Here is a 12,399-nt window from a genome sequence, read left to right as displayed (position 1 = left end):
CATTTTGTCAGGTCAATACTGGTGACAAACTGGTGCCCTTCTCTCTGGCATCTCTGAAGGCTGTATACTTTTCAGGAGTCAATCAACGATCCCAAGCCTGCGATCCCAATCTGCCACCAGAAGTACAGTCACACTCTTGCTGACATAGCTTTATCCCCTTTCTTTTGCTGGGGCAGTTACCATGACTGGTAATACAATGTCTTTTACATTTCTTAGGTGCCCCTATAATTAACACTCTGATGTAGACACTTACCTGTTGGTTGCAAGGTTGAGCACAGAATTGTGCGAATGGAAGGTATCTCCAGAGTTATCATGGAAATGGACTGTGAAGGTTAATGTCACACCCAATGGTAGAGCCAACAGAGCCTCTTTGTTTTGAGTGTACAGAACAGGACTAATGGAGATTCTCAGGTAGGAAACAGGAGACACCTGTATGACATTAATAAAAGACGACATTCTGTAAAGTGCTTTTTTCCCTTGACCGTGGGGTGCCTATTAAATAAAGCCATTTAAATAATTTTCAGACACAGATACATGTAGAGTTCTTTATGAACCACACATTTTTAGTCTGGACATTACAACAGCATTGAGAGATGGAGCTTTATATTTCACACAGGGCATATTATGTTTCATAAAGTCCTTGCAAAGTATCTCCTGCTCGTATAGCACTGGGAGCTGAGAAGCAGTAATGACATATAACAAATGCACAAAATTACAGAGATGATGTGGTTATCCTGTAAAACAAAACCAGAAAATTCAACAGATACACAACTCAACTAATAACCTGCAGGCTTCTCCCCAGCAAAGGTGGATATACAAAGATTATATATCACCAAATATCAGCCCCTGTGTGAGTGGTGCATGAGGTACATATGAACAAAGGATGAGATTCTAACATCTGCTCCAGTCCCTCTACACCAGGTAAAAGGGCTGGAGTAGCATAAACGGACTCTAAAAGCCCAAGATCTGGCAGGGGGAAGATTTCCCCCAGTCCAGGAAGAGTGGAAGACAGCTGTAAGGCCGCCCTCCAATGTCCACCTCTCAAGACCTGCTACAGAGGGGTGTGGCTCCAGCACTGTGGAGATTATGGGCCAGGGAGAAGCTGCTGCAATTCAGACAGCTCCCCTGGGCTCTCTCTATTATGTTGGTGCTGCAGGAGTTGCCCAGGACTGGGAGGGCACAAAGCTGGCTTAAAGCCACTTTAGCTATATAACTTCCACAGGGCTGCGAGTTCGCTATTGCATCTCTAAGAGGCACAGCACAGCATCTCATCCAGGACGTTCAAAGGGAGTGCCTACTTCTAATGCTGCAGAAGGGTCAGGCCACTCTCAAATAAACTCTCCTATGGCTTGATTAATTGGGCCCACCTTGCGTCTGTTAAGCACAGATTGGTCAGGAAGCTGCCCCAGAAAATCAGAATGGGTTTGCAATCCCTGCTCCCATCCTACAAGCTGTTTAAAGAAATAAGCGTTTGTGCAAAAATAAAGACAATTTTTGCAGCAACACTTACCTGCAGGGAATCGTTCTTACAATGATGAATTCACAAATGTTTTGTTGTGGAAATGTATTTCCATTATTAATTAATAAAAGGAAAACCTGCTTGACTTATCTAGGCTAGCTATCAAAAGTAAAGGGACAACGTGTGTTTTGTCTGCTATAGCTTTTGGAAAATACCAGTAAATAATGGAAGGATAAAGGAAGAAAAAAAAAACCAACCTTCAACTGTATAAAGAACAGTACTTTAAATGCCCCCCTCAAGCATACCTTTCTTCTGAGCTAAGAGGCTCAGATAACAGAGTTTTACGTTTTAACTCAAAATGTACGTGTCAAAACTTGAAAAGGAAAGGACAGCTTTGGCCTCAAGGAAACTGCATCTTTGGTGAGTCTGAAAACTGTGGCTAAAATATCAGTATGTACAGCTGTCTGCTCCACTAGCTGATGTAATAAGCTAAAATATCAGTGCATATGGCCATCTGCCCAACTAACTGATGTAACAAGATAACAAAAATGCCATTTTCCATGACAGACTTTCAAGCCTGTTTTACTTAACAGTCTCAAAACAGGGTCTGTAGAGACAACTGCTAGATCTAATATTGATGAAAGCAGCTATTTATTTTTTAAGAACATCTCAGCTTTCTGAATATTTCTAGCATTAATGTTTTGATGTTTGGGTTGAATAGAGCCAGACGGCATGTGAGCAAGTGCTGAGCTTACCTCCCCACAAAACTCTGGTGTATCGCTCCTTACTTTCGTTGCCACCTGCTGTTTCAGGAATACAGCCTCTCCTGAGCAAAGACTGCCAAAATACTCACATTGGTATATACAGAAAGGAAGGCCCAGTATTTAGAGGACTAGCCTATTGTGACTCAGGAGACCTGGGTTCATTTCCTGCTCTGCCTCCCTGCGTGACCTTGGACAAGTCACCTGGTTTCTCGGTGCTTCAAATCCCCATTTGTAAAATGGGGCTAATATAACTTTTCTACCTCATAGAGACATTGTGAGGATAAAGATACTCAAGATATGAGGAGTTCAGATGGCAACAGGGCCAGATAAGTACCTAAGATGGGTAGACAGGTCACGGCAGAAGCTGTATGGACGTGAAATAAAAAGACAACCCCCACCCCAAAGAGTTTACAGTCTTAAATCCTCAATCCTGCAGTTTGCTGGCTCCATGAACAGACAGAATGGATGAGTGAATGGAGAGAGCACGGCTCCACAACCCCAACATGCTGGCCAGGGTATCTGATCCAGCTCCCAAGAAAATCAATAGGAGTCTTTTCCGTGGCTATAACAAGCACCGGATCAGGACCCAGCAGAGTCTAGGCTAAGTACTAGGGAGGGGGAAGCAAACTCTGGCCTGAGGGATGTGGAAAGTACTCATACTCTTCCATATTACTTTGGTTAAGACAGTGCAGGACAGACATGAGAGCCATCAGTGCCCAAAGTGCTGAAACAGAAACATGCATGATTATTCCCAAACAGAAGTCCATGCAATTTAATAATGGTAATCATATGAAAGAGCATTAGTCAGGCTGACAATTTAATCCCTTCGCTGCTGGTTCCTACTGTAACTTTTGTGCCTTCTCTGAAGCGAAGGCACTTCAGAGAACTTTAGCACTATAAGCAACATGCGCCAGCACTGGACATGCTTCTTGCCCAGCTTACTAAGGACATTGGACAGCAGCTAAATCTGAACCTGAGGGTAGTCACTCTCCTGTTTTGATTTCCTGCAGAAAGAGTCCGTTAAGAGCTACAGTACTTGGAAGCTGAAGAAAGAAAATGGTATTTCTGCACAACACAGACATGCTGAAAATTCAAGCACCACTGTTAGTCACCTTGCAGCTGACACTGTATTCATCACTCTGGCTGGCTTTATCCCTTCCCCTCCTTGAGAAATGAGCCGCCTATGATAGATGTCAGTAGCTGCAGAGTATCAAACACTTCTAAAAGAAAACACTTCTGAAGAGATTTTTTTTAGCACGTTTTTCTAGCTTACAAGGGCGCATGCAACCCACAGGCACATTTTTTGGTGGACTGTGCTACGGTTGAGAATTCTCCAATGTGAGGAGATGCACATTTTAAAACTTCATTATCACCACCACCAAACTGGTACTCCAACATCTCGTTAAAAACAACACTGAACTGACCATTAATCGGTGCATTTTACACTTTGCAGAATTTAAAGGTGAAATTAACTTTACCCAGTTGGTGTCATAGGAGCGTATGTTTTTAACGGACGAAACTGCATTAGCCTTAATTGTGTTCTGACACTAGTGAAGATAAAGGGAAAAATACTACCTTAACGGCAACTACAATGGTCTGGTTGATTCCAAATGGCTCTTGGGAAATTATTTCAATTGTTGATGATCCTATCAAGGACCCCGAGTTCAGAAAGCCTCTCTCATCGATCTGTACAACAGGAACTTTACTGGGACCATCCAGGACACGGTAACTCAGGGAAGCTACTCTGTCCCTTGATAAAGCAAAAACAGAGAGCTTTAAAAAAAAAAAAAAATCTACATTTACAACCAGATTTATTTAAACCAAGCGTAAACTAGTGCTATCTGATGTGTGTGTTTACCGTGTTTTTGCTATAAAGCCACAAAGCACTGTAATCTAATCTAAGAATCAAGTGTTCAGATCCTGATTCAAGCCTTCCTGGAAAAAGTCTTATCTATGCTTGGGCATATATTAAAATCCACTTGCTGTCCATTACCTTACAGTGTCATCATTCACTGACGTGAACTCGATTCAGAATATTAATGTATAAGGGTACAGCATGGGCTTTCACAGACATTTTCTGTCAACAGTATTCAGTAGCAGACTAGTCTACCAGGGTCAACACTGGTATTAAAGATAAAGACAGGGACATGACTAAGTAGTTCTCATCAGTTTCCTGAAAATTAATTGTACACAAGGTTAATTTTTAGAATAAAACACTCCATGGTATTAGCATATTAATATGTAAAGTGAGCAAACGTATAAACTCCAATTAGCAGGCATTCTGACTCATTGGATATTTTTAAGAACCACTTACAAATGTTCTACAGTACATATAAACAACCTTCTCTTCTCCCCCCCCAGGCCCCAATGCATTTTTCCATTCAACTGAGAATACAGCATTTTCCTTCTGTGGAACCCAACATGAAAACTGTATCCTGATGGTCCTTACTGGCTGGTCAAATAGTGAAGGTGCCAGGCTTGATTACACCACGGGATAAACTGTTTCTGGTGGAGCTGTGACAGATATGGCAACTTCCTGCACTCTCCTTGAAAGGCCTTAGTTTATGTGTTATTGTGGGCTGGGATTGTATGTAACCTCTCTGGGGGAGATGTGACAGATATTGCAACCCCACAGAGCATCTTTAGGGTCCATTGTTTTAAATGAATGGTTTATGTATGATTATGTTTTTCTTCATGCAGAAGGATGACCATAGCTCCTCTAGGAACCGAAACTGTGAGTGGTGATTAAGGGGAATCAGCCTGGTTGTTTTATCTCTCCTCCGCCCCCCAAGGTATCACTTCCCAGAGAGGCTTACATATACTAGTTTAAACTGGATTCTCCTGAGGCCAACAGACAAAAGAAAGGCTATTTATCCAAAAGTCCTGAGTTTAAACTGACTCAAGGCCTTCTTTCTGATCCAGTCAACAGTCAGAACTTCCTGTCCAAAGGGGGCCTCAATACTTGCAGAACAGTTGGAAAGACTTGATCTAGTATGGTCCCCTAAGACTGATGGATGACCTGTGGTAAGCTTTTAGCATGTGTGTAGATTCTTTTATTGTTTTTATATGTCTACTCTGCAATGATTTCACCTCAAGAATAAATGTGCTTGCTTACAAAGAGCTGTGTGGTAACATGTAACTGCGGTCAATTATGCTGTTCATAGCCTTTGGCGAGAAAGCCAAGCACAGACACTGGCCTGGTTAGGCAGTTTCGCTTGCTGGGAATATCCCTGTGTAAAGAAGGAACAGTGGAATCTGGAAAACTCCCAGTCAGGAGGGAGAGAGATTTGGGTCTCTACCCAAAAGAGATGAAGGCCGAGAAGGCAGAAGCCTAGAGAAGATTCCTTTGGGGGACCACGAGGGGAGAATATATGTGCAGTTGCCCTGAACTGTGACAGGAATATCCCAGGATGCAGAATACCGGATAGTGGAAATGGTCCGACCATTGCGGGAGGTGTGCAATGAAAAGGAGTATGCAAAATATTCTTCATTGGTTGGGCCTTCATCTGCTCAGAGCAACCACAAAAAGCCTTAAGAGGAGAGGACAGGGAGCCATAAGGATTATTTTAATTTATTGACCATACCAAGTGTGCTAGGCCATTTAGAGAACAAGACACACGGTTCTTGTCCCTGATAACTTATAGGCTAAATGGCAGGTTCTGATACTCTTACTCACTTTACATCATGAGGAGTCTCATCATCTCCACCAGTGCTATGTGTTGAGTAAGGTACTATTCAGTATGAGCAAGGATATGAGGTTTAGAAAGAATACACTAGATGTTAGAAATAACACCACAGCTGATAATATGAGAGTAATGGAGGGAAGTTGGGGGAAGGAGAACAAGGATTACAATTAAACTCATGGGACTGTTCATGTATGAATGTATCTTGTTAACTCTGCTGGGCGTTTTTTGGGGTGGGGTGGGGGGAGGAGATCCTTTATTGCATGGTGTTTACAGCACCAGGACTGGGTTTTGATTAATTAATGTATTCACTGTTAAGACACATGAATGAGTTCAGCGCATCATGCCTCAGGCAGCCAAAGGATGATGCAGCCCTGTCAAACTTTAAAGCTTTCCTCCCCTGGAGAAAGCAGTGGTGCAAACACCATCTGTCCTGACACCCTGGGTAAATCCCCTGTGGAAAGTAGCTGCCCCTTTCTAGCACTGGGCTTGAAATTTTCAGACGCTAAGACAAACTATATCAAGCTTGAAAAAAGTTTAAAGAACATTTCTTTGAAAAGTGACAATATAAAAAATGGCACCTCCTTACTCAGCAGATCTGTTTCCTGACTTTGGTAGGAAAAACATTTCTGCTTTTTTCAATCCCTATAGCTGAATAACTGCATCACCAGTGTTAGCAATTGGGAATGAAAGCAGGTTTCTTTTCGGACTCACAAGCCATCATGAGAGATGTTAACTAAGTTCCAAATGAAGGGCAAAATCCTGTCCTGCTGTCCCCAACCTCCCAATTACACCTCTGTAATCCTATTGAAGACAGAGTTACAGACGTGTAACCAAGACCAGAGTTACTAGTGATAATACATGAGCCAGACTTACAGATCAAGTCTGGCTGGGCCAAAAAAATAGTCTTTTCTTAGTTGTAAACTGTACAAACTAGAACTGGAAATCATTAAGAAATAATACATCTGGAATGACATGCCATTTTTTTACACTGCTACTTCTCAAAATACAATCATTTTACGTAACCGTGACATGTAAAAAATCTCAAGAGACAAAAATCAGTATTTATTATTTTTAAGAAACAAAATGCAGATTTTACCATGGTGATGTGAAAGTTTAGTAAACAAAAATGTAGCATGCTACCAACTATCAGTGGATTTAAGTTGTGGTCTTTAGGTAAAACACTTTCTGCTCTCACGATCTAGTCCCAGCCGCTCAGTCAGAAAAACCATCAAGGAGCTGGTTTTCAGACGTGCTGAGTACCCACAACGCAAGTTAAAGTCAGCTACAGATTCCCAGCACCTCTTAAAACCAAGACCTAAAAGTTCTTATACATATACGACTGTGTAGGTATTGCTTTCTAACCAAGGAAAGACCAGTACAAGATTTGATAGAAAACGAATGTAGAGATAAAGGGCTACTAATCATCAGATAAATCCTTCAATATTAAAAAAAAAAAAAAAAAAAATCATCTCCCTGTACATCCTTAAACAAAACAGCCCCAAAAAAGTTATTTTAAACATCTAGACTTATACTTTATAGCTTCAATAAATTGCTGACACACTGTAAAAAATTACCACTTACCTGTTTGTTTGAAGTTTAATAAATGAGTTAGGTGACATTAAGATCTGCTCTGCATCCACTTGTGGAGTAACTAGAAGTAGTTTATCAAATACCTGGAAAATAAAAACTAGCCTTGTTTATTTCTACAAGCAGCTAGCTACTGAGGAACATTTACTTCTATTTTTTCTTCCTCTTCCAAAACAAAATTAAGAAAAGGAACACAAAATAGGGACATAAGAACAAGACCTTCGTAGTGATAAAACCTTAACTATATTTTAATATACAGGATTAACAAATTGTGCACTAGTTTAGGAACGATGTGAATAAATGTGAGACAGTCCAGATGAGAGCAACAAAAGTGATAAAAGGTTTAGAAAATGTGACTTATGAAGAAATGTTTAAAAAAAACCTGGCCATGTTTGGTCTCGAGAAAAGAAGACCTGGGGGACCTGATAATAGTCCTCATGCACGTTACGGTCTGTTACAAAGAGGACTGTGGTCAACTGTTCTCCATTTCACCAAACATAGGACAAGAAATAACTGGCTTATTCTGCAGTAATGGCGATTTAGGTTAGATATTAGGAAAAACTTTCTAATTATAAGGATAGTTGATTTCTGGAATAGACTTCCAAGGAAGGTTGTGAAATTCCTATCACTGGAGGTTTTTAAGAACAGTTTGAACAAACACCTGTCAGGGATGGTCTAGCTTTACTTCAGCCTTGCATGGGAGGCTGAACTAAATGATCTCTCAAGGTACCTTCCAGTCCTACATTTCTACGACTTCTATGATTCTATGTACGGCATACTGAAAAGATGTACAGTTGAAGAAAAAAAAATATTAGCAAGGCAAACAGAACAAACTGCAATGAAAATAAAAATCACCTATTTAATACATAAGCTTCCTGTTTCTCTCTCAAGTGGGAGATTTGTATTTATGTAGATGATGAGAAAAAGTATGGCTTCTCAATTTATTGTGGACAGATTAGATCTCTGGACAGAGCATTGTCTGCCTCTGTTTTCCCCAGCTTTGTGTTTTAGATTGAATTCATTAGAAGGAATTTGCAATAAGGTGTTAAAAATCTTTTGAAAAATTAAAATTTAAAGCAGCTTTTAAATATTTCTATTATATGAAGTAGTGGAAAAATCAGAGAAATATGAGATTAAAGATCACATATGGAGGTTCTCGCTTATGCTACATAGTATATTTTGTCCCCGTTATTCCTGTAAAAAAAATGCACTTCTATAAGCATATATGTTGTATTTCCCAATTGTTTCTCAGTACAAGGAAATGATGTCATGCTAGAGAGTCTGTAGATGTGGAGCAATTCAATCATAAGTTTATTGTATACACATATATGCACACATGTACATGTATATTATACATAAGGCTATGTTTTAGTCATGGGTATTTTTAGTAAAAGTCATGGACAGGTCACAGGCCATAAGCAAAAGTTCATGGGCCTGTGACCCGTCCATGACTTTTACTAAAAACACCCACTGTGACTAAAACTTGGGCAGGGGGGTCGGAGTGCTTGGGGGACAGAAGCGGTTTAGAGGTGACCCAGTATCCCCACAGTTACTGGGGGAGGGGGCTTGGTGGGGCTTCCTACCGGCTCTGTCCCTGCAGCTCTTAGGCATTGGAGACAGGGGCTCCTCCACTCGCTACTCCTGCCACAAGCACTGGCTGCCGCAGCTGCCGTTGGCCAAGAACCAGAGCCAATGGGAGCTGCGGGGTCAGGGCCTGCGGGCATGAGCAGCGCAGAGACCCCACTGCCCCTCATGGGCTACAGGGGGCCCCCCCACCTAGGTAAGCGCCCCCCCACGCCCTCCAAACTTCTGCCCTTAGTTCTGAGCGCCCCCTCCACCCCCACCCAAACTGCTGCTGCCCAAGGGGCTGCCAGGCTTGGGCAGCCCCTGGGTCAGCACCAGTCGCTGGAGAAGTCATGGGAAGTCACAGAATCCATGACCTCCATGATGCACTTGCAGCCTTAATTATACACACATGTGCTCACCCACACTATTTTTGGATGGTGGAAAGAAGGGCTGGACGAAACTACTATTAATATCAGAGTGAGTTTTGCCCCATGAAACACCACAGGAGTGGGCCTCCAATTTCTCAACATGCACAAAGCAGTTCATACATGACAATTTCTTTGTAAATGGAGATGGTTTTTCAAAAGATGCAGCATTTTCAGACTGCAGACTATTATATTATACAGGGATTTACAAGCTCTTTCATAGTGTGGGCCACATTTTGATAATGAGATTGTGTCATGGATACCTTCCTCCTTGCATCCAAACTCACATGGGCCACTCCCCTCTCATTAGTGATTGCACATCATCTCTGGGGCAACTACAGTGACTGCTCCCTTAGAAATGATATGTCTCTGCTGCATTTGTAATGGTCTTTTCATGTGATTTAGTCGCAGGAACCAGGAGAAGGAGCCAGCACCAAGTCACCAGCCAGCTCTCTGGAGAACACCCAACAAATTCTATAGGGTCCATGGATCACAGTGTGTGAAAACTGCTGGTATTATGCAAGGGACAGTGAGCCTCAAACCTTTATCATAGGACAAAAAGGTGAATGTATTTACAGAACAGAGCAGGACATGCATCCTAATCAGTAGTACTTGCAGCCACATGACCCTGAGCACCTCCGGAGAGTCCCCAGCTCTCATTAAAGGTGATGGAAGCTGAGGGTGCGCAGCATTTCTGAGGAAGTGGGAGGCATGTCACAGGGTTGGGTCTTCCTGCTTGATTAAAGTGAGCAGCATTTAGCCCTTACACAGGCAAGGGGAAAAAAAAGAATCACAAAAGAGGGAAGTTGCCAACACGCTCATTTTTGAATGATACTTTGTAGTGTTCATTATACCCAGGTGTGGCGTTAAAGAATAAAAATTTAAACCAGTGTACAGAATAGCCATTCATTTTAAAAAGGGGAACAATTTCCCCCCCCCCCCCCCCCATTCAACTGGTTTGCAACTTAAAGACCTTGAAATGCACCATTTGAATTTCAGGGTGCTGCTAACAATGAGTATCAAGAATCCAGCTAAGAAACTACAATTGACTCATGAAGCTTCCAACTTATTATCAACACCATCACTTAAATAATAAGTCTGACACTGCACTAGAGTCAAGACCTCAAATGACCTTTAAAAAAAAAAAAGGCCAGTATTAAAATATTAATAGCTTTCTACATCCACCTTTGACATTTTTAATTCGATTATGTTGACATATTAACCACGAAACCCATAGGCAAACAATGCTAACCCACCATTCCACAATATATGCCAAGATTTAAGAATGAGAAGCATAGTAACTGGCAGATAAAGAAGATTGTGTTAATTCTTGCACCACCTTGTGCTTTAATATGATGTAAAACATACTTCTGTAATAAGGGCAGAATCCTGCAATCACTTATACATGTGAATAACTTTAATCATGTGGCTTTAATGGGCCTACTTGAAAGGCAAAGTTGCTCACATGCATGTTTGCAAAAACAGGGTTGAAATGTTTCCCTGCTATAAACTGAAAAGAAAAAAAAATATTCACAAACTGTTGCTGTTCATAACTTATCTGTAACAACATACTGTGCACATTTGACGTATTGTCACTTAGGAGCAAAGGTGAAAATGCAAAGGCTGCAATTTTAGAGAAACTTTTAAAATATGGTTTTTAGTAATAGGCAACAGCGGTGTTTACATTTTAGAACTTGGGAAGATTTAGTCTCTCTTGTCAAAAGCCAGGCACAGCTGGCTTTTCAACATAACAGCTTGTGAGGAGGGGGGTAAATGCTGGTGTCTCATTTCTTGAAGAATACTCATTTCTCTTCACAGTGAACCTAGACATTTGACTAAAATGGTATACTTTTCTAACATTTCTTCACTGGATTCTCCCAACATTTATTCTCGACTCACAGCAACAGTGACCTTACTCACTGTTTCAAAAGACAACACTGAAATTTCCATCACATTGTTTATAATATATGTTGCTCAGATCATTCCCACCTGTGGTAAAATCCAGGGGGTGGAGATGCTCTCCCCACATTGGCCCCCTGAGAGCTGGATTTTGTCCCCTAAATACCACATCTGTGGACCCCAGGGTGGTGAAGGTGAAATTCTTTCTCTGAGTGGATCTAGTAGGCATGATATGGATCTAGGTTACTATCCAGAAAACCCTTCTAAATCCATGTTACTAAGATCAGACCACACTGGTAAAATGGCACTGAAGATCTGAAGAAATCATTATATGGCCTGCAGTGATAGTGCACCACCATGACACAAAATTAATCTATATCGTACTGGGGCCCCTGACATGTAGTTTGAAAGAGCCACTTGCCATAGCATGTTAAAGGCTACTTTTTCTTAATACCACAGCCAATCAAAAGGCACTTCCAGTACTGTCCCATCTAAAAAGAAAATTCAGCAAAATTACATTCAGACACCATCAGGGAAGGAATGCTCAACACTTAACACCAAATTAATAGATGGGTATCTCCTCTCTTAGTAGTGGGAGATGCCACCTATGCACCAATATCTAGTGGCAGCTTAGACTGGAACTGCATCTTTACAACTGCATTCCTTGCTCTAAAGTATTTAATTCAGACCTGTAATATTGATTAATACTGTAGTTTCTTGTTTAAAATGAGACAAGCTAACCAGAACATTTTACCTGAATTTGGATTTCATCTGACAGCTCTCCTTCCAGGCTGCGAAACTGTTCAGCAGTAGGATCAAGGGCTTTCACAACGACCTTCAGCCCTGTTCTTCCCTTTGCTCTGCCATAAACATCCATAGCAAAATTATATTTTGCTGGAAGCTGAAGAAAAGCCTGAAATAGGAAATACTCATTAACTGTGTTCAAGGAAATACTTGGAGTTGACAAGAAAGAAATTCCATCTTTGCCCCTGATGTGGGTACCCTCCTCTTGA

General features: G+C 41.3%; 1 protein-coding gene across 2 annotated transcripts in view; it reads right to left on the bottom strand.

Annotated features, from left to right (window-relative positions):
• The window catches only part of NUP210 (nucleoporin 210), a 120,933-nt gene that overhangs the window by 18,487 nt on the left and 90,047 nt on the right, over nucleotides 1–12,399 (bottom strand). For both annotated transcript variants that reach the window (XM_077821183.1, XM_077821184.1), the window contains exons 28-31: nucleotides 12,141–12,299; nucleotides 7,491–7,582; nucleotides 3,799–3,973; nucleotides 254–429 (exon numbers count right to left, since the gene is read on the bottom strand). In XM_077821183.1, coding sequence (XP_077677309.1) covers nucleotides 254–429; nucleotides 3,799–3,973; nucleotides 7,491–7,582; nucleotides 12,141–12,299 — 602 coding nt within the window. The remainder of the gene's footprint in view (nucleotides 1–253; nucleotides 430–3,798; nucleotides 3,974–7,490; nucleotides 7,583–12,140; nucleotides 12,300–12,399) is intronic.

The sequence above is a fragment of the Eretmochelys imbricata genome, chromosome 7, assembly GCF_965152235.1.
Source record: "Eretmochelys imbricata isolate rEreImb1 chromosome 7, rEreImb1.hap1, whole genome shotgun sequence".
Taxonomy (NCBI): domain Eukaryota; kingdom Metazoa; phylum Chordata; order Testudines; family Cheloniidae; genus Eretmochelys; species Eretmochelys imbricata.
The sequence above is the reverse complement of the archived record's forward strand: the minus strand, read 5'-3'. Positions and strand labels throughout refer to the sequence as shown.